General features: G+C 47.9%; 1 protein-coding gene across 8 annotated transcripts in view; it reads right to left on the bottom strand.

The window, feature by feature from the left end:
* FHOD3 (formin homology 2 domain containing 3) overlaps positions 1 to 22770 on the bottom strand; it is a 438646-nt gene that overhangs the window by 29118 nt on the left and 386758 nt on the right. For all 8 annotated transcript variants that reach the window (XM_037033114.1, XM_037033132.1, XM_037033123.1 and 5 more), the window contains 5 exons: positions 17312 to 17470; positions 6954 to 7136; positions 5215 to 5334; positions 4078 to 4239; positions 116 to 306 (listed from right to left, as the gene is read on the bottom strand). In XM_037033114.1, coding sequence (XP_036889009.1) covers positions 116 to 306; positions 4078 to 4239; positions 5215 to 5334; positions 6954 to 7136; positions 17312 to 17470 — 815 coding nt within the window. The remainder of the gene's footprint in view (positions 1 to 115; positions 307 to 4077; positions 4240 to 5214; positions 5335 to 6953; positions 7137 to 17311; positions 17471 to 22770) is intronic.

The following is a 22770-nucleotide window of genomic DNA, read 5'->3' as shown; positions in this document are numbered from 1 at the left end:
CACACCAAGAATTTATAGTGCGATTTTTGTAAATTGAACTTTCAGATCCTGGTTTGCAGAACATTTTCAACAAGCCAGTCTACTGGTGTCTCCCTATGTTCCTCAATCCGCTTACCTGTTAATTATTCTTCTATGGACAATCTTTAAAATTATAATTCGCTCTGCGCAGTCTTTGAGGAACTCCGACATTCGTTGTTTCAAAACTGGTTTCATTTCATGCTTTGCAATTGCCTTGAGGTGATCCCATGAAGCTTTGCATCTTCTCTCCATCTGACATAAATTATCCTGAAGCTGATCGAAGTCGACCTGAAAATCAGAGAGAGAACCCTGAAACACGCTGAAACCACCAGACCCCAACCTGCACCAGGAAACCAAACTGCCTCCGGGAAGAAACAAACATCAAAACCAAATTTACATCTTGAAATACAAACACATTTATGGCCTCCAAACTATCCACATGTGTATCTGCCATTATCTTGGCATCCAGTTATTTAGTGATAAAACTGTTCTCCCTGTGAACCCAGTGCAAGTGGCAATTTTTCTTCTTTTGCTACATTAAGAAAGAACTTGTAGGCAAGTCTTTGAAAACTGTAATTAGAATATGGTATCAAAGAACCCTAGTACAGGATGAACTGAGCAGATGTAGCGTTAAAATTTTCAGAGCGCTCCTGTTCTTCAGAGATGATATTTCACTTAATGTTGGAGGAATGTGCCGTAGTCACACATGGATGGCTCTGATTCGCTGGGGCCAGCTAAGGGGCGGCCAGCTTCTCTTCACAGTGGTCTCCTTTACACTGTGACGAATTACTTTATTTATCTGCCCATTCACTCGGTCAACCATCACTCATGGAGAAACTGGTGTATGCCTGTGCCCCCACCAGGCACCAAGGACACAAAGGCAAATGCTGAATGAGACCAAAGAGACTTATCATCCAGACAGACACATGGTACAAACACCGAGGACGTACAGAGCCCACCAGGCGTGTGTGCGTGAGTGTGCCTGTGTGCGTGGTGTGAGGGCATGTGTTCTTGCCAGGAGATGTAAGCCACGTGTGTAGGGAACAGATGTCACACAGCGCTGGCGAGCTCTTCAGGGAAGTGGGAAGTCTGGATTTTCTAAAGTGAACTGAGACGAGGCTTTGGAAAGTAATGCTTTCATAGAACATCTAGACTAGAAATTTTCTAAATCAGTCAGTCATGAAAAAATGCACAAGTGCTTTTAATGAAGACGTGGGTTAGGGGACAGGAAACTGAGAAGGCTAGGAGGAGAGGAACAAATGGAGAAACAGGTGAGCTGAAGGGAGGGACTGATCGGACAAAGGCAGATGCAGGGTGAGAGATGTGGGGAAGGCCAGCAGCTGGGAAACCGAAGTCGGAAGGAGAAAGGAAGTTTGGGCAGAGCCCACGGATTCAGGTAAGCAGGGGGTTCGTGGGACTTTGAGAGAAATGATTTTCTGAAACCAAAGAAATTCTGGGTCCAGATTTTAAAATGCTTCACTTTCCCATGATCCTGTGGAGCTGTGGAAGAAACTGGCATTCAGCTGGAAGAAAAAGATAGGAAGATTTAGAAAAGAAGGGCCGAGTAGTTCAAAGAACAAGTCTAGGAAAGGGTCCAGATGACTGGGGGTGACAAGTAAGATCTAGGAGGACCAGGGGGCGTTAAGCCAGTGGTAACAGTCCTAACCATAACTCTGCAATCTGTCCTCATTTGTACCTGGCAGCTCCCTTGATACACAGTAAAGCAACCTCAGTTCAGCTCAGACATGCGCTGATAGCCCTGTGCTACCAAACCACGGGGTACTTGCCCAGCACTGCAGTGGGCCCAGGGCAGGCGGCAGACATGGGGGTGGGAGACGATTTTGAGAGGAGGAGAGTCCACTGGGAGCCTTTAAGGTGGTGGCAAAAGAAAGTAGCCTCATTGCCAATAGAAGCCAGATGGAGAGTCTTTTGATGAAAAAAGCAGTTGGAGGGTTGAGCTTAACGTAGGTCTTCTGAGGCGCACTGGAAGGCTACCCCAGCTGGCTGCCCTCCTGGGCTGAAGCAGCCAGCACGCACAGTCTGAGTCTTCCCAGTGACTGCATGACCTCAGATTCTGTTCTGAGCTCTACTTCACAGGGGAGAAGCTGATGCACAGGGAGGCTAGGGAACTCACTGCACAGCTGAGAATGGGTAGAAGTGGGATTTGAAGCCAAATCTCCCTGGCTCCAGAGCTGAAGTTCTCAACCATCCTGCCTTAAGCCGAGGTGTGCCCCTAAAAACACTCCACCCCAGGGAGAGAGGTGGCCTGGCCTTCTGTTGTGCGAAGGACCTAAAGACAGCTCCGTATGGGCCACTTCCTCTGTGCAGGAAGACATGTGAGCTGCGCTGTTAAGCAGTGGAGTCTTACCAAGTGGGTCTGGAATGCTACGGGAGAACCAAGGAACACAGCTCCCCGGCAGACGCCAGGGCAACCTGCCCCTTGGGAACTGTGGCGGTGAGGCCAGTGAGTGACACACCAGGGGGTGTGGAATGAATGCTCCTAGGGCTGGGGCTTCCTGAAGCCTATTTTCTGCCTGTCCACACAGGAAGGCCCCTCAACACCCCACAAGGCTTTGGCAGCAAAGGCTCAGCAATGGTGGCACCTGCCCCTGCTGGGGTCAGCCTGGGGTCAGGACCCCCAGGCCAGGGCTGTTTTGGTGACAAGCAGGCTCCACCTAGAGGAAGGCCCTGGGAGAGAACAAAGGCCCGTGTAAAAAGGGAACTGATTTGTTCTGGAAACAGGACCAAGGTGAATCTAGACAGACAGACAGACTGTCTCAGAGTTACTTAACAAACTGCCTTCTGGGACAGGACAGAGCTCACAGACGGGTGGGGCTGGAGCAGCCATTGGCGGACCCAGGTTAGGATATGCAGGGGGATTTTTGTCTTGGTTAGGACGTTGAAGTGGTATTTGTAAAAACTCCGGGGCAGTGCTTGGCATAGGGTACGCAGGGTGCCGGCACCCGATGAAGCAGTCTGTTTTCTAAGAAATGCTTTGTCAGCCCCCAGAGCTGGGGGATCGCTGTCCACTCCCCCTTCTGCCTCAAGGCAGGTACACTGTCAGGCTGGCTCAGGGACCACCTGCTCAGTGTACCTGGTGGTTGCCAGCCTGCTATTCTTGAAGCAGGTAATGGAGAGTCCCAGTCCCTGGGTGCCCACAAGCCAGTTCTGCGGGAGGGAACTTGGCAGAGCCCGCTTCCCCTTTCCTCCCCCTTATGCCCACCACTCTCTCCTCTTCTCATACTAGATTCCCATGTGTCCCAGAGCTAAAGGTCATTCTGCTTTCGGCTCCTTAGCCTGGGCTGTGTTTCCAGGAGTTTCCACCACACCCCTCCCCAGAATCTTCCTGTTGCCCACAAGACGCGCACATCTCCCAGCTCTACTGTGCTTGAGATTCCTCTGGGGTTGTTCAAACTCAGTGATGCTCCTGAAGGTTGAACAGTGGTTGGGGGCAGCTGGGCGTCCAGCTCTTGCAACTGTCTCTTTTCTATAAACCATACGTTTGCAAAGATCTTCCCTCAGCGCTAAATTTAAGAACTTGCAGGGTAGGAGCCAATGCTATATACCCAACGACAGCCCTATAAACCATTCCCTCCATGGGAGCTTGCAGATGTGGTCAGTCTGTGGGAGCAAGGGGCCAGGCACACCCTGTTTCCTGGCCTGACACCTCACTGCCAGGTCTTATGGAAGTCTTAGGAGCCAGATCGCATCTTTCTGACATTCTTGCCCACCTAACACAGGTGTGGGCGGAGCGTTAGTGCTTGAGAACCCAGCCTGGTGAGTAATACGGCTCCACAGTGGACACAGCAGTTAGCGTTGGGGTGGCAGGCTTGCCTCACATATCTCAGTAGGAAAGAATCTGATGGAGAACCAGGGATGGGAAAAGGATCTTCAAAGTCCATTGGAAAAGGCATGAAACAAGTCACATTCACCAATTCTAGAGAAGGAGAGGCAAGCAGCCCTTGGCGTTTTACTTAACAGAGACTGTCCTCCTCGGAGATGACTGACGGAGACCCAGCAGAGAAGATACGACCTACCCCTCTGTGGCCACGCACGTACCTTGGCTGACCTGGTGACGGCCCCGATTTCCGAATAGAGATCGGAGCTGTCTGGGAAGTTCTCCACCACCATGGTGCACACATGGTGAAGGAGTGACTGCTTGTGCACGGTGTCTTTGACTTCTGGAACCTTCTCGAGGTAGCTTAACTCAAACGCTTTGGCCTGTTAGGGGGACATTAAATAAAAGGCAGGAAAGACAAGTTTTATACGGGTTCTTAGAGTGGCACAAAGGGTCAGAACCAATGCCCTGTGGGAGTAGCCCAATATCTAGATTTAGCTCCTTTGTGACTGACGCTTCCCAGGCCACGTGCTCTGTCATTCTTAGCCAATCGCACACGGGTGAGCCACAGTGGGAACGAAATGAGCCTCCAGCCCTCTCCCACCATGGCCATCAGCCACCAGCTGTCCCGAGGCGTACCCCTAAAAGTCAAGGTGCTCCAAGGTTCAGTCTCTGCCACCTGGGGATCTACAGACTTCTCCCTTTGCTTACTACTGCTAGTCTACTTTCAGGCCAAATATAGGCCAATTTTTTTTTAAAGTTTGTTTATAATGCTTAACACATCAGACCAACAAAAAAAAATCAGCCTAGAAGAAAATATCTCCACTGTCAATTTTGAGAGTAGCCAAGCTTCAAAGGGAAAGTATGTTTGTTTTTCTAAGTTTTTTCTAAGTTTTCTTGTTTATAGCAAGATACAGGTTCACCTTGGCTGGGTGGCTCAGCTGGTTGGAGCATCACCCCACGCACCAAAAGCCTATGGGTTTGATCTTCAGTCAGGGCACACACCAAGATCGCAGGTTTGATTCTCTGTCAGGGTGCACAGGGAGACAACCAATCAGTGTTTCTCACATCCATATCTCTCCCTGTGCCCCCATTCTTCTCTCTCTAAAATCCATAAGTATATCCTTGAGTGAGGACGTTTATATATTTAAGTCCTCACTCAAGGATATATAATATATAAATATATATTTAAATATATATTTGAAGAACGAATTTCTCCTAGAGTTTCAGCAAAAAAGACAAAAGCTGGCTTTTAACTGTGCTTTGGGGAACCAGAGGTGTGAACTCCACCAGCAAGTGAAGGGCAGGAACTCTCCGACGAGGAAGGTAGGAGCAGATAGGTGATGTGAACAACTTACATTAGTTCCGTTCAGAAAGTTCCCAATGGCTAAGAGGGTGGACAGGATAAAGCCCAAGGTTTTGTTGTTCTCCAACTGGTCTATTCCTTCCTTCAGGTCCAAAAGTGGTTCTGCCACTTCCTTTCAATGAAAAAAAAAAATAGAAGATGATAAAGAACGGTCATTTTGGCTCTACTTGGTTCTTTCTCATCTTTGTACAAGATAACAAGAAATGGAGTTCTCCTTGGCTTCGGGCAGTCCCACAGGGCCTACTCATGCTCCTTGTTGCTGAAAAATGTTGACACGCAGCAGGGAGCAAGTCCACTCCTGGAAGTCTCCCCAGGGGGGACCACGTGGGTACCTGTGGCTGACAGGAGCTCATGCGGTGGTGACAACCCATCTCTCCTCCCCTCTTCCAAGACCCTTGTTCACAACCCCATCCTTCTCTCAGAGCCCCATGGCTGACTTCTATGACGCCCCCCCTTCGAATGTTCCAAAGCAGAAAACTCTGCCTTTCTCATACTGGGCAGATGGCCCTGGGCCTCCCGGGTCCCCTGACCTCCCCTCTGGGCACTCTGGCTGGCCCCTCTCAGCCTGGTGACTTCCCAGAAGACCAGCACCTGTGTTCGTCCCGCAGCCTTCATAACTCCCACTCTCTCAGACGTGTGGTGAGTGCCCTGTGGCCTCACAGCCCTTTCTGCCACTGTGTGATCCCCACTCCCAAGTTCTCATTCGGCCTCTCCCCTCACCTGTATTCCAAAGCCAGAAGGTTCGGCTTCACTCTGTCCGTCCCAGGTTTTCCCCTGCCTATCCCCAACTAAGCCTGGACCCAATTGTCTGTCTTCTCCAGGACTTGACCTCACTTTCCTAAAGAAAGTCACTCAAACATGCTGACTGGTTTTGTCATCAAGTCATGCCAGTCACCTTAGCCGTCCCAGGTTGCTTCATTCCTGCTGGATTCCCACCTGAATTCAAATACAGCTGTTTCCTCCTGAAGCCTCGCCCCCACCCCCACCCTTGGCCCCACCCACTACTGACTCTCTGGCTCCATATAGGACAGTGTGCTCTTTCTTTCCTTTGCAGCTTCCCCACCCGTGCTTTGAATCTTTCTCCTCTGGGCACTTCCTCTCAATTAAACTCACCTCCAGCTTAGCGTCCACCTCTCTCCTTCCCTGTCCACCAGCTCCCTTTGCTCAGCTGGCAAAAAGAGTCATACTGCCCGAGGCCTGAGCGGACTCCTGCTTCCCCTGCTTTTTTACTCAAGATGAGTCTCCTCCCTTCGCCTTTACTGCCAAGGCCCCTTTCCTCCTCGCCCCCTCTTGGCTCCTTGCAATCTGTTTCGACTTCCACTGTCTTCAACTTTCTTCCGAGATATGCTCTCCAAGGGCCCCGTGCCCTGCCAATGGCCATAGTCAACAGCAGTCTAGGTGATTATCATCAAGTGGACGGATTACATATCACTTGCTATCCTGCACTTTTCTATATTTTCCAAATTTTCTACCATGAGCATATAGTGTCAGAAAAAAATTAAGAGGTTTTTTTTTTTTGAAACCCACAATCACGTGTCTGAGGCAGGTGCTGGGCGGACACTTTAGAATGACGCTTCACTGGCCGGCTGCTGGTCACTTAGTACAGCCACAGCCAGTCACAGCCAATTCAGACCCTCTTAAGGGGGAAGCTCCGCCACCTTCACCAGTGCAAAACTGACATCCTCAACCCTAGGGACGAAGAACTGGCCACCTGTCTCCCTCGGTGCTTACCTTTTCTGTTGTTTCATAATCCATTTTGAAGGCCCAGAGATGGAGCCGAGCTGAGAGCTCACTGATGGAGGACAGCGTGAGGAGGAACTGCTCTGCACTGCCCAGCGGCGCCTCGGGGTTGGCCAGCTGAGCCTCCTGGATCTTCTGCTTCTCTTCTTCAGTGGGGATCATGGTTAGGATTTTCTGGAAAGATGGGATGATACAGTATATGTTCTCTCTTAGTGGTGGAACCTATCCCGCCCCTTCGATGTTTCCAAATTCACATCGAAACATTCCAACCAGGTAGTAGAGATATTCTGTTGCCAGAGTGCTTACCATACACAGGTGTTGCACTGTTTACATCAAGTACACTTTAGAGAAAAGCCCCAGCGGCATCTAAATGTGCATTCATTTGTTTTAAACTTCCCTCTTTCCCGGTCTCCGTAATCTGTTTCATGAGCAACTTGCCCCAGATGTTCTGGGTCTTACACGAGAAGGACATTCCAGGCCAGAAGTGAGGATGAAGGGGAGAGAAAGCTAAAAGAGTAAGATTAGAGGACAGCTCCTTGTTCGGTAGGAAATCGAGTAAAGCCTGTTAAGAATACGCGCTTTCTAGTTCATCTCATGGATTCCTTTTAAAGCTCAAAAAACCCGATGGCTCTCAAAGATTTCAGATTGACTTGTACATAGGACATGAGTTTACATGTTTTAAATATTTAAACCAAATTTATGCAGAAAGGAAAACACTGTAAATAATATCAAACGCAAGGCTGATTGAGGAAAAATGATGATGATATTAATAAAGAGCAATGCATACCTACCAATAAAAAAGTGTATCTTTACGCTTCTGTTTGATTCTGGTTAAAGTCAATTGTGGAAGGAAGAGAAGGCAAAAAGTCACATGAGGATTATGATTCGTTCAGATTCAAATTCCTCACTGATGACATGCTGATAGTAGAGCGCCGCTCATGTGACACACAGCACAGACAACACTGTTTAAGATAGGGCGCTGTCATTTTTCTCTCATTTCTCCTTCTGTAGCAACAGCGCAAAGAAACACCCTGTGCTATACTTTCTGTAACTTGCATTAAGTCATTCATTCTAAGTGGCCTTGGTTACACTCTGTAGAGCAAGCCTCTGGATAACAAGGGGGAAGCAGCTCTTGTTCGGGTGAGATGGAGCGGCACAGGCTGCCCTGTTCGTCCCAGCGAAGGCAACTGTCCACCCTGCACGGCCTGCGTGGAGCGGACATTTGAAGACTCTCCAAAACACAAAAAGTGGCAGGTGGACTGCAGAAGAAGACTAGAATTGGCAGTTCAACTGAACAGGGAATGAGTGAGGTGACCATTTTTCCTCTGGCGTTCCACAGCCTTGGCATCGGAAGACCCCAGGTAGCCTGAAACCTGGAAGAGGAATCGGGTGCAGGGAGAGGAAGCCCCCTCGTCCTGACTAGAGGAATAGAGAAGGGACCTGTCTCCTAACAGTGGGAGCACAGGCTGGGAAGCACCTGAAACCTTCCTCTCCGATCAGTGATGCTGTGGTCCCTTCTGCTTTTCTTCTCTGTCCTCTCTTGGCTGCACCCCAGACACAAGCATAGTCACAGAAGGTGGAAGGCAAAATAAGGAAACTAAAGCCCCAGCTTTCAGCTGGTCTTCCAGTGCCCTGGGCACTACAGAGATCACAGAAAAAGAAGAGCGTGGCACAGCAAGTGCATGAAGTTGCTTAAGAACTTCTGGGCTCGTCCCAGAGCTGCTCGTATATGAATCTCAGAGGCCTGAACTAGCCTTGGGAGACTTTGAAACTGAGCTGACGCTGGAACCACAGGCCCAAGATGTAGCTTAGAACCTGCAGCCTGAGCCCAAACAAGGGAGGGCTCGTTTTCAATTCTGTATGTGAGACCAGAATTACCCTGACATAAGACCTAGACAAAGATGGTACAGAAAAGAAAGCTGGAGACTAGTATTCTTGATGAAACTAGATGCAAAAATCCTTAACAATATATTTTAAAATATATACATAAAGGTCAGTATGTTATGTTAACACATTACAATATTTTATGTAGCAATATAATAAAAATAATAATCACAAGGTTGGTTCAATATACAACAATCCATCAATATAACTAATCTACCAGATTAACAGTCTGAACAAAAATTTCACATAATCATTTCAATTGATACAAAATTTTTTGATAACATCCAATATCCATTCATGACTGAAACAAAAAAAACAAAAAAACAAACAAACGCCTCTCAGCAATTCTGCAGTAGGAGCAGAATGTCATTTCCCACATCTGTTCAATGACATATAAAACCCTGCAGCTCACGTCATGCTCCACGTTGCAGACTGCATGCCTTCTCTCTGAGACTGGGACCAACTCAGGAGGTATTTGAAAAAAAAAAAGCCATACAGATTAGAAAGGAAAAATTTAAACTGTTCCTGTCACACATGGTTTAATTGTCTACATAGAAAATTGTGAAGAATCTAAAAAAACTATCAAAAGTGAGCTTAATAATGTTGTATAAGGTCACTACACAGAAAATCCATTTTATTCCTATACATTGATAGTGAAAAGTTACAAACTGAAATTTAAGAAAAATGCTTTTTACAATGAAATACTTAGGTATAATTTGAACAGACCATGCTGGGGAGAAGAAAATGATGACGGAAATGATCAAAAATAATCTAAATAAATGGGGAGTATACTGTGTTCACGGACTGAAAGACAGCAGAGTCACATACTAATTTTCCCCAAATTGTTTTATAAATTTGACTTAATTCCATTAAAAATACCAGCATGACTCTTTGTATGTGTGTGTGTGTGGCTCCAGACAAGCTGGTTCTAAAGTTACAGGGCAGATAAGCCAAACCAACCACAACAACTCTGAAAAAGAAGCAACTTGGTCCTGCCCAGGTAGCTCTGCTGGTTAGAGCATCATCTTGATGCACAAAGTTGCAGGTTCAATTCCTGGTCAGGGTCCATGCAAGAAGCAACCAAAAACTGCATACATAAGTGGACAATAAAACCAATGTTTCTCATACACACACACATACTCCCTCTCTCTCTCTCTCAAGTCAATTTTTAAAAATTAAAAAAAGAAGAACTTCCAGCCAAGATGGAGGCATAGGTAGAGACACTGTGCCCCCTCCCACAACTAAATTTAAAGACAGCGAAGTTTTAGAAACAAAAACACAGCCAAAACACAGAAAATTGAACTGTATGGAAGTCTGACAACAACAAACCATTCAGCCAGACTGGTAAGAGGGGCGGAGTCAGCGGTGGAGTTGGGTCCCACTGACCCAAGAATGGAGGCGGAGGTGGAGGCGGTTGGTGGATCCCAGGCATGGGGTGGTCAGGGGCAGACCCAGTGAGGGTGCAGGGCAGCTGGCTGACTGCAGTCACGCATTCACGCGCACAGAAAAATCAAGCAAAGGAGTGAACAGTGAGACAGACCGCTCAGGCCAGGGCCCCAGTGGGAATTAGAGCCTGAAAGCACCAACTGGAAAGACTTTCTCGGGGTTGAGGGGCTGGGAGAGGCTCCCAGGCTCACAGAGAATTTGTTGGAGAGACCCACAGGGTCCTGGAGAGCACATGGGCCCACACACCTGGGAAAAAGTATCAGAGGGGCCCAATTTGCTTGTGGGAAGCTTCAGAGGGGACAGAAATCTGAGAGAGAGCAGAGTGGAGCAAAGCGCCATTTTTTCCCCTATCTGACCCCGCCCCCACATACAGCATCACAACCCAGCAACTGGGTCCCCCCCCCCCGTGAACACCTAAGGCTCCGCCCCTCATACATAACAGGTGTGAACAGACCAAACATTATGACTCAAGAACAGCTCAAAGCCCCAGAGCCTATAATTCTAAGTGACCAAGAAATAGCCAACCTTTCAGATGCACAGTTCAACAGGACAGACATGTGGACAAATGGGACAAAACTGAGTTCCGAAATAGACCACACCAATGAGGCCCACAGATCATGATGGAGATGCAAAAGCAGTTCAGTGGAGAAAAGACAGTATTTCCAAAATACGGTTTTAGAACAATTGAAATTCTTATGCAAAAACAGAACCTCAATTTAAACTTTAACACTCTACACATGAACTAATGTAAAAGAAGTCACAAATGCAGGGTAAAATGTAACTCTGCAAAACTTTTAGAAAGAAACATGGGAGAAAATCTTGGTGGCTCATGTTAGGCAATGAACGCTTAGACATGAAACCAAAAAAAGAGCAGGTTGATAAACTCAACTTCATCCAATTTAAAACTTTTTCTCTGTGAAACACTGTTAAGAGAATGAAAAGACAAGTTCTTGTCCCGCAGAAGGTTGAACACAGAGTTACCATGTCACCCAGCTATTCCACTGGTAAGTTTTTACCCTAGAAAAAAATTAAAACTTCTGTTTGCACAAAAAATTGAACACACATACTTGTAGCAGCTTTATCCAAATTCCAACAACCAGACCAAGCTACATATTTTTCAGCAGATGAATCAGCAATGAAGAGGGACAGACCCCAGGGATGTAGTAAAACTAAGATGACTCTGAGAAGCGTCAACCACGCTTGAGTGACAGAAGCCAGTTACTCGCTGTATGACTCCACTCATGTGACATTCTCCAAAGACAAGCTTCAGCGAGGAGAACAGATCAGTGGTAACAGGGGCCAGGGGTGAGCTGAGGGAACGACTAGACAAGGGCAGGACAAGAGCACAGTTCTGGGGGAAGGTGGGGCTGTTGTGAATCTCGACTGCAGTTGCCAGTGCATGAATTTATGCATATTTTCAGATTCTTAGAACGGCATACCAAAAAGTTGAATTTTACTCTATATTACTGCAAAAAATTCAAAATATATAATAAAATTTTAAAAAATTGGACCCCGGACACTATAATCGGCAAACATGCAGGTGTTCACAGGACTGTGCCTCAGGACATGTGTGGCCTGGGGAGAAGGCATCTGGTCTGGTGAGAGTGTGTGTTATGAAGAAGGCGGTCTCGGGGTTCAGCGTGCACTTCATGCTGCAGTCAGTGAGGTCACAGAAGGTTCACCCTCAGTTACCCCCCTTCCGGCACTACCATGGTCCTGGCCCCAGACACTGAGATGATGTGGAGGGACACGAGCACTGGGGGTGACACTCAGTGCTCCTTGCTCCCCCTGGGCTCCTGCTTTCACCCCACTGTCCACACAGATGGCATCAGCAACACCCAGCACAACCCGAGCACACGTCACTTCTTTGAAAACACCCAGGATCTGAACTCGAGCCGTTTTCAAAATAAAAACTTAAAGTTTGTATTTTAATTTTCTTCATGTTCAATAGTGTTCAGCATGTACAAGAATTCCAAAATAAAAAATTGTCAACACTTTCCCCCCTTCTTCAGAAGGCATTTTCCTGCCCTGATTTTAGTTGACTTTTTTCCTTTGGGAAAGTAATCAGACACTCTTACTTTTGTTTTTCACTTCTCTGACTAATTTAAACCATTTGTTCACTGTCGAAGATTTATGAGGTTGCCATCTGCCAGTTTGTTTTATTTTTTTTACACATCACCGACAATAAAAATAGCCAAAAGACAGCGGAATGGCAGGTCAAAGCCGCCTCCTATGAGGTGAAGGCCGTTTTTTTCCATGAGCAGATGAAAGGAGATGAGCATGAGGGGGAACCTCTAATTTGCTCTTCTACCCTGTCGGGAGATTTATGGACGATTTTATGATCACCATTTGTGTTCCACGGGGGGGGGGAGGGAANAACATCAAACAAGACCACTATGCAATCATCTCAGCATTTTTTGCTTTTTATTTTCTCCCAGACGGTGTTTCTCCAGCACTTCTCTAAGGCTACTTGCTTTTGTAGCCAGGTTTCAGAGAAAAATGCACACGTCTTACTTTTTCTGGACCTGAACGTTTTGGGGTGTGGCCAGCTCAGTCACCTGCAGATGAGGCCGTGCTGAGTAATTGCCCTGCCTTGCGAGTTTGGAGCAGAACCAGGGCTGCAGCCCTGGATGAGAATCTAACACAAGGATCTGGGTGAGAGCAGCAGGGTGCTGGAGCCCCTGGAGCCAGGCCTGGTTTGTGCACAACTTGCATAGTCTCATGAGACAGTGGTTTTCTACTTAAGTATTTATTCTCATGGACATGGAGGAAGCTTTTTTTTTTTTTTAAATTTCTCAAGGGGTCCTGCTGGTATCTCCTTTCATTGTCGCAGCTATTCAGTGAAGCACATGGGGCAGATGAAGTGACTTGCCCAGAGCTGGCATGGACCAACGGGGCGGAGCCAAAGAACCACCAAGGGGCTATGCCTGGTTTCCCAGTACCAGCTCCACGTTCACAGAAATTGAACCCGAAACGCAAAGTGACCGGTGCAGTGCAGATGCCCAGCCATGAGGACACTTGGGTTCCCTGGCACTGCTGACCAGTTGCAGTGGCTGAGCTCAGGCTCACCTGGGTGCACCCAGCACCCACGGGGGCACCTGTGGACAGGGGTGGCACAGTGCAGAGTGCCTGAAAAGGTGCTATAGTTTTGTGCCTGTGGCCAAAGGGAACTTCTGCCTTTCGGATGATGACGGGCCCGGCAGCCAACTGGGCCAAGTTAAACGTCATTTGGGACCATTCCTTTGTGCTACCCTCTGAGTAGACACAGACTATAAAAATCAGAAATGCAAAAAAAAGGGAAACCTCTTCATATTTCCATTTGTGATACATTAAGGACATTGTATATCGGAAAATATCATTACTGCTACTTAGAAACGGCCCCAAATTAACGTTCTAAAGTTTCATCTTCTCATGAAAAATAATTCCCTTAACCAGGTTAGTTAACTACTCCCTCAGGTTTACACAACAGACCGGGTGCACACCACTGGGTTGCTAAGCAAATGCAAAGGATGTCCTCTAATACATCCTAATCACATTTAGGTGCACAGAGGTTTCAAATGGCCCTGTTAAGCCGTGATGCCAGGCTACTGTGCCTGCATCCCAGAAGCAGACAGTTTGGCGAGAGGCTCTTGTGTGCAAGCTAGAAATCTTATTAGTAAAGATCTGTAAGGACACAACTTTCATCTCTTCTCAGTCCTGACTTAATTGTTGAACAAGCCTAGGAAAGAGACTCTGGGTAACCGGCTTAGCATGTGGGTGTAGAAACGCAAGCCCCTTGGGTTCCTGAGACCAGCGGTCAGAGACAGCAGAGACTGCCGGACAGTGCCTGCATTCTCCAAGAGAACTGGTGCTTGCTGGCCTCTCCTTGGTCATGACTGACGAGAGTTACATATATATAAATACACACACACATACTTTCTGGACTCACACAGACAGCCTTAAATCAGGGGTTCTCAATCTGGGAACCCATAGGATTTTGCCCCCAGGAAACATTTCACAAAGTCTGGAGACATTTTTGTTTGTCCCCACTGGGGTGGCATCACTGGCTTGTGGGTAGAGGTCAGGGGTGTCACTCAACATCCTACAATGCTCAGGGCAGCTCCCATAGTCGAGAACTGCCCAGCCCAGAGTGTCAACAGTGCCACTGACGAGAAACCCTGCTTGGGGTGAAAACTGTGATGAAATGTGTGCCCCCGTGTTGCTGTGAGTAAACATGGACTTGCTGAGGTCTCAGCAATAAGCTCTCATGAAGGAGTACAGTGTTCCCCCACTGTGTCTTCCTGCTCTGCGTCATTCCATGCATCTGCTCCTCCCGGTGGAAAGCCACAGGCAGCACTGGAAAGTGGACGGTGTGGCCTTGTGAGTCTTCTCACTCCCCATTCAGAGTCCTTCTTCATCTTTTGGCATCCGTGGGCCCTCCCAGGCCTCCCGTCCCCAAGGCCATGCTCTGCACTTCAGACTCAGAATCTAGAGCTCATATTTCAGCTTGGCCTCTCACTGGCTCGTGTACTTGGGCACGGACTAAAGTTGGGACTCACTCTCTTTATCTTTCAGATGGGAAAACGTAACAGCATGCGCCTCATGAGGTCCTGATGAGCATCTGCGTAAAGCACCTACCTGTGCCTGGCCCACAGGGAGGAACCTATGGAAGTCAGTCTTTGTGCTACGTTGCTATTCCTACATCCATCATCATTACTGTTGCTATCATTAGTCCTTCCTGGATCAAAAAGGTACTCAGCTGGAAACCAGTCAGAAAAGGGAAAAGTAATTTGATTCATTCTAAAATCTAAGTAACCCATTGTATCTGAAACTTCCCCCACTCAGGGAGATCTACATTTCAGGAAAGAACAAAGGCAAAGCCCAAAGGAATCAATCTCTCCTAATGGACTTTCAAGTCCTCAGGACAAGAAAGGGGAAATATTTTTAAAGGAGGAAGTTGTCATTTTCCCCCTTTAATCAGGCTGGCTCTGGCTACATTCGAAGCCTCTCTTTGCATGAATCTGAAGCTTTTGCCCTCCCTAAAAGACACTGTTCTGTACATAAGATGGTCAGAATGTGCACCAGGGCCCACCACACTGTTCATCCTAGGTGAAAGACAGTTTGCGTTTGGTCTGTCCAGGTTGGCAGCTCCCACCTGCTTAATGGCAAGCCAATGCCCTTGCCCTGCCTTCCTCCCTGGGGGTCCCCCTGGCCTACCCCCTTCTTCCTTCTGGCAATGTCCCTGTCTGTACATAACTGCTGTCACTGGCTTTTTCCTTTTCATCCCCTGGCCCAGCTGGCCATGGGCCCCTCACTCCCTAGCTGCCCACCTGGACATGCTAACCTGCTCTGCTGCCTGGCCCAACTCTACAGCTTGAGGCTCGACTTCCTCTCCAGCGAGAAGGAAATGCATTTCAATCCTTCTACCTGTTCTGTGGAACAGAGTAGAACGTGTTTCTCAGAGTAGAGCCGCCTAGGCCTGAACTGGTTTCCTAGGGCTGCCATAACCACCAACTGGGCGGTCTAAAACAACAGAAACGTAGTCTTGCACAGTTCAAGAGATGAGAGTCAGCTACTGAGGAGTGGGCAGGGCCATGTTCTGACTGAAGGCTCTAGGGGAGGATGCTGTCTTGCGGCTGTGGGCAATCCTTGGCATTCCCTGACTTGTAAATACATCACTCCAGTCTCTCTCTGCCTCCGCCATCACATGTTCTGTATGTCTCCCTCAGCTCTTCTGTCTTCACATGGCATTCTCCTTTCTGTGTCAATGTCTAAATTTCCCTCTTATAAGGATATCAGTCACTGGAGTGGGGCCCACCCTAATCCAGTATGACTTTATCTTAACTTCATCAGATCTGCAAAGACTATATCCAAATATGGTCAGATTCTGACGTTCTGGATGGGCATGGATTTTGAAGATACACTGTTCAGCCCTGTACAAACCTCTGGGAACACAGTGTTTCTTGAGGAGGCCTCTTATTTTCAGAACACAAAGGCATGCCTGCCCAGCTGGGTTCAGATACTACCTCATGCCCCACTGCTCCCTCCCACACTCAGGGCCAGGGTCAAGTGTGGCACCATGGTCTGAGCCGTTCCTCATGTTCAACTCTTTTGTCAAGGACTTGCTTTCCCTCTCTGTAGTCAGTCCTCATTTGTTCCCTTTACTCTCAAGTCTTTCACATAAGACTATGTATGAATGAACCCCAACTATGGAAGAATATTAAAGGAATACAGAGCCTCTTGCTATCAGAAGGATGGGGTGGGTGTCACCCAGTGCTATGAAGCAGTGTCCTAGCCTGACTCCGAGCCAGTGGCCTCCAGGCTCTATCCCCTGTCTTCAGGAATGTGTGGGCTGGGCCACTGACTCTCCTCACTCTGCTTCCATTGCCAGAATAGAAGGCTGAACTCGCTGAAAACTGGCACCAGCTCACAGGGAAGGGAGAACAGGCCCTGGTGGAAGAGCTCTGAGCCCTGCCGAGCAGAGCAGCTGGGCTGTGACTCCAGCAAGGCCACCTACCAGTCAATGTAGTCACAGCCAAGTCACCCAGCCTCTCTCCACTTTTACCATGCAGATCGGCAAATACTCAAGACTCACTTGGCAAGTGAAACATATCTCTCTGTACCCTATCGAGGGCAAAGAGAGAAAGAAAGTCACTTACATGGATATGAGCACACACGGAAAACCCTACTTTCAAAACTGCTCATTCAACATATTTGGTTTGAAATGATGTGAACTAAGATCCTAACAGCCTCCCCTAAGGAGGTCATAATATTCTTCCAGGTTGAGGTAGGCAGAGTATGGTCAGGAGGAAGCCCGTGAATGAACCAGAATGAGGATCTCTGAACTTCGTTGGTAAAAGGGGACTTCCCTAGGCCCCCAAAGTTTAAAAAAATGTGAGAATTATTAATGTTACTCAGAGTCTGGCTGAGACAGAAAAATGACAAGCCATTCTACGGAGAAAGTCATACTGAACGCAGTAATGCTTTACATATGTGACTCATTACAGAACACAAATAATGCTTGATAGAGCTTCTCTTACCTCAATTCCTTCTTTGTTTAAGGCATATTCGTCAAAATTCAAAATGGCTATCTTAATCGTTCTTGGCGGGGGTAGTACCGTCAGCCCGATATTAATAGCATTGCTCCGCTTGGAATCCAGGACGATGATCTCTTGCCTTTTTCCATCTGCAGCAGTTTTCTTGGTGACAAAAAAAGGAGAATCTAAGATTAATGCATCATCTTTGGTCCTTTCTGTGTTTTATTATTAAGTGTAAACTCACTACTTATTTAGAGATGAAAGCAAGTGGCCCCAACTCAGCTCGGGAAGGACTGGCTACTGCTCAGCACAGAAAAAAGAGATCAGGGATTAGCTACGAGAAGCCGCCAAGCTCAGGTCAGCAATGGAACTTCACGAGTCAGACACATTACAAAATGAAACTGATTTTCCTTCAATTGGGAAAAATGCGATATTTTGCAAGAAAGGAAAGAACTTTTCTCCCCCCCATAGACGGAGTGGAAACAAAACTAAAACCTCACAGAGCTCGCCTCCTGTGTCTGCAAGGTGTTGGCGTGCGCTCGGGTCGACCCTAGTGCACACGGCATGTGCCTGGAGATGGAGACAGTTGGTACACATGCCAAGAAGACAGGGGTGACAGGGACAATCTGCCACTTCTGGCCAGTCAGCCCCTGTGGGCCCCTGGCCACCTACTCAAAGCCCCTGGGCCTCCCTCTCCAGAGCACCTGCCACAGTCAGACAGCTGGGCAGCTGCCGCTGGTCAGTGAAGAGGGACCTGCTGAGGAAGGAAAACCAAAGGGCACATGCTGGTGAAGGGGAATGAGAGGCGAATGGCCTAGAGGACGAGGAGGGGAGCAGGGGCACAGGTTTCCAGACACCCTCATAGAGCCTTGTGTGTGTGGCTTCGCTGCTGGTCTGAGTGCTCCTTGGGGGTAGGCCCTGGGTGTCAGGTACTGAGCCAACACTTGCCTAGAGAGGGGATGACAAGGCCTCCAGCTTCCCCCGAGCTCTAAGGAAGTTAAATGCACATGGCCATGGGGACAAGTGGAGGAGATCTGGCTCAGCAAGCCCCCTGACCGGGTCCAGCTTTCCCTTCAGGCAAACAGAGAGGTGGGAGAATGACTATTTTTATTCAGGTAACAAGCCTATATGACAGTGATGAATTAGGTACGGTGGAGCTCCTGAAGGAAAAGATGGGATATATTTACTGTGTGAGAGGGCTCAGCATTGGGGTAATTAACTCATCTGGTGTATGGGGGGCAGGGTCTAGGGGAGCTGACACTTGAGCTGGGCCCTAAAGAATGTCTAGGATCTGGTCTGGAGCTGAGAGAAGATAAGGAGATGAGAAATGGCTTTGTCTAGGTTGCTGGGAACTGCCAGAGAAGAAGCTAGAAGTCTGAGGGAGGGTGCACATTCAGGGGACCTCAGGAGCCAGCTGCTCTGACTCCACAGCGGGCAGGCCCTAGCAGAGCAGCTGACTGCTGCTCTCCAGGGGTCTCTGCACGGAGGCCCGCCCTCCTGACTGGGGCTGGGAGCTGCTGAGCTGTCGGGGAGGCTGGCCTGCTGCAACATGAGACGCTGGAGGCTGGCAAGGAGAAATGGACCCTGGTCCCTTAAGTCCTACTGAGCCCTTCCTAAATCAATTACTAAAACTCTATTTTAGATCCTCAAATATGCATTTGGGAATAAATTAAAATTTCTTCACGAGGAAAGCAATTGAAAGCATCCCAGACGTTCTGGGGCCTGGTGGCCAGGAGGAGCAGTTCCTGTGGGTGTGGCCATCAGCTTTGAGCAGTGGGCTTCCTGGCGTACGTGGCATGCAGAAGCATCCACACTCCGCAGGGCAAGCTTGTCTCTGATTTATTTAACCAAGGTAGCCTATTGGGAACCCCTGAAATTTAACCCCAATCAAAACGTATTTTGTGTGTGAAATGCTAAGAAAAAATGAAAAAAGGTTTGACAAATGCTAACGACAGGCAATGAAGAGGGATATTACAATTTGCAATGCCCACACTGGGGTGCTGGGGTGCCCACTCACCCAGGCACTGCAGGGCACCTATCCAACATCCACTCCCTCTTCCCTGCTCACCAATCAGACCTTGACTTTTCTCAGGTTGGCAATGTATCAGTTACAACAGTCATCTTGCTAGACCCTTTGCAGCTGAAGCTGGCCCTGTGACTTAGTTTGGGCTTTTGTTTTCTGATTAAAAAGGGACAGACCCAGAGGGCCATGCCTTTTGCTCTCCCTCCTCCTTCCCATCTAGAGTGAGGATGTGAGGCCTGGAGAGGAAGCGGAAGGCATGCCACATAAGATGGCAGCATGGAAGGCAGAAGGAGCCTGGGGCCTGACACTGGAGAGCCAGTTGCCCAGAGCTGGGCCCAGTGCAGGAGGCATTTATCGGAAGGCAGGGATTTTCTAGGAATCATGGGCCCTTGGCCCCTCACTTATACAGTCCCCCTAGCTCTTGGGGCCTGGAAAGAGGCCTTGGCAGGCCCAGCCCAACCACAGCCTTTGTGCAAATGAGAAAAGGATGCCCCGCTCTGGGGAGACACAGCCCCATGGCAAACAGCTTGAGAAGAAAGCACCTCTCAGATTTCAGCCCTTCCCCCTCCGCCAGTATCCATGTGTAAAACAATAGGCACCTATATAAAGGCTAAAACCTATAACCTATAAACAAACCTATATAATGGCTTGAGCTTTACATGTCCTTGTCCCCATTCTCAAGAGAATTCAGTTTACACCTTGGACACACCTGCATGGTCCCCTGTAAGTCTGGGAGAAGCCTCCAAGCATCCTGGGATAATGGGGAGAGCTGTCCCCACAGATGACTCAACATGTCATCAGAGCACTTGCACCCACTTCGTGAAGGAATAAGAATTAGAGTAATGTCTGAAATTGAATATTCGATCTCTGGATTTTACCCAAGAAGTGTTTTAAATGCTGTTCTTCCTAATTAAGAGATTGCCTTGGACGCTACTGAGCACACAGTGCCTGGGGGTCCATCTTGCCTGAGATGAGGCAGCGGGTCATGTAGGGCTGTCCAGCTCTCTCGTCTCTCTGCTGCCCTTCCACAATAACCTGGAGAAGTACCTGCAAGACCACAGTTCTCAGTGCCCCGGAGCTCATGTCCACATCTTAGGGTTAGCAGGTATCAGTTCTCACCCATTTCAATCATCCTTTTGGGTTCAAAGTCCTAGATCAGCAAGCATGACCATCACTGTATCCTTCACCTGGTCCTGGGACAGAGTAACCATCATTCATTCTCTTCCTCAAAGCCTCTCATGCCTACCTATCCTTGGTTCCCACCACCTGCACCCTTAGCCTCCCACCACTGGCCTCCTGCCTCTAGGGTCTTCTCTTCCCCAACTCACCCATCACACTCTTGCTAACAGCCTTTCTCAGTCACCCATTTCCTTACTACACTTCTTTGACTAGAAAGTCAGTGATAGTTCATGGTTTGAAATTAGAAAAACAAAAAATTGGTTGATGATGCAAAGAGGATGTAAAGCAGAAGCCAAAGGAGAAAGAGCGGCCCTTGTAAAGAAGACTGGAAAATGTTACATGCCCTTCTAACAGCATTTAGAACAAACAGGTAAGACCCTGGGGCAAAGGTGGAATAGGACTTGGGAAGATGACAGGGGTCACAACTTCTAGGCAGGAAATCAGGAAGCTGTTCTGCATTTGACAGACCAGACACATCCTCAAAAGCAACACCCAAACAAGGAGACGACAGACCAAAACCTCTTGACACATCAATGTCGGGCTTACCTGAAGGAAATGGCAAGATTGTCTTGAGAGTAACAAAAGATATGACTAAATGAAAAATGTAATATTCCTGGATGGGAGTCTAAATGTTATTAGGAGGTTCATTGTCTCTCACCTATTATATACATTTGAAGTAACTCTAATAAAAATCCAACGAGATTTGTCTTTGGAATTAAGAAATATTCTAAAGTTACTATAAAAGGCTATATGTTTAAAAAATTGATAGTTATATGTAATATTTACCTGATTAGCTATAAAAACATTATAAAACTGATGGGACTAAAATGTATTGCAACAGAATAGCTAGAATGGTAGAACAGAATAAAATGATAGTATAGGAAAAAGCTATTATGCAATGGTTCAGAGCATCCCAACAAAGACACCAAGATGACTGAGTCATGATTAATTACGAAAGCCTGATTTCCAAAATGGAACTGAAGAAAGTAACCTGAGGTCAAAAAAAGCAATATGACAGGTGAACATCTTGACACACAGATGGACTGACATCTTCGTTCTTAAGAAGAGAGAAAGCAAGAGAACAGGCTCGGGTATGATGGGAGTCTGTCACAGCCTCCTGGCTGACTGGAGTCTCGAGACGTGATTAGTGATGGTCCATGGCAGCAAACCCGGACAAGGCCAAGTCCTCCAACAGTCTCTTTCTGATTGGCGGAGTGTGTCTGCCATATTTTTGAGTTATTGCCTCTCTTTGATATAGATCCCATTTCCTTAAATGGATATTTCCTGGGTGTCTGTGAGGTGCCTACTCCTGAGTGGGGCCATTTCCACGACTGAGGACTAACTGAAATGTATACCTGTGGAGGACCAGGAGGCCCAGGACACCAAGGGCCAGTTCTGGGGCAACAGGAATTAAAAAGGTTCCTGCCTCAAGTCTTTGACAAAAGGTCAACCAGCCAATCCTCTGCCCTCTTCCTCAGTGAGTCCCAAGAACTATCAGGCAGGAGGGGACATTGGAAGGAGGCTCTTGTGGGCTCAGCCTCCAGGCATTGGATTCCAGGCTAGTGCTTGGCTGGACATGAAAGTGGGAAGAACTGTTTCTGGGGTGAGATAGTCACCCCGGCAAAAGAGTGGAAAGAGAGGCTGTATGGGGGAGACCCCTGTGGAGTTGTTTGTGACCATGCTACTTTTCCCAATATGTCCAGAAATGTTCAAAGGAAAAGGAGAACTTGCTTCTTTAAGGGGGTGGTGGAGCCCTGGGAAGAACCCAGGCTCTGGTTTTGCTTCTAGAAAGCCTAGCTTAGCTGAACTCTTGAGCAGCACAAGACTGTGGCCCCCAGCATGCAGCACAGCCTTCCCCTGGCGCTCCAACTATCAGGGAGCCTCTGGGATACTAGTGGTTACCCTTCCAGAAATGGTGTCTCTGGAGAAGTGCTGCAGGCTTGGATGCCAGGTAGGACTTCTGTTTGGTTTGGCTTTGGACTCAGCAGGGAGAGGGGAAGTGGGAATGGACTGCCAAACTGGTAAGTGAAAGAGGTTACCTCCTGTGGAAAGGGACACTGTCAGTGACCACTTAGAGAGAAGGAGCAGGAAGGAGGGCACTGAGGCAATTCAACATCATTCTCCCAAGCTGTCTCAGAGGGCTGAGGGTCCAGCTTCCAGGAGGACAGACGTGAGCCCCCTTCCAGGACAAGGCTTCAAATAGGTAATACCCCAGGCCACAAGATTTACAGGATTTTGGAAAAGCACAGAGGAAGTTGCT

The sequence above is a fragment of the Sturnira hondurensis genome, unplaced genomic scaffold, assembly GCF_014824575.4.
Source record: "Sturnira hondurensis isolate 20B ecotype Veracruz unplaced genomic scaffold, ASM1482457v3 Scaffold0001872, whole genome shotgun sequence".
NCBI classification, from domain to species: Eukaryota; Metazoa; Chordata; class Mammalia; order Chiroptera; family Phyllostomidae; genus Sturnira; species Sturnira hondurensis.
Note: the sequence above shows the minus strand (reverse complement) of the source record. Positions and strands in the feature narration are given on the sequence as shown.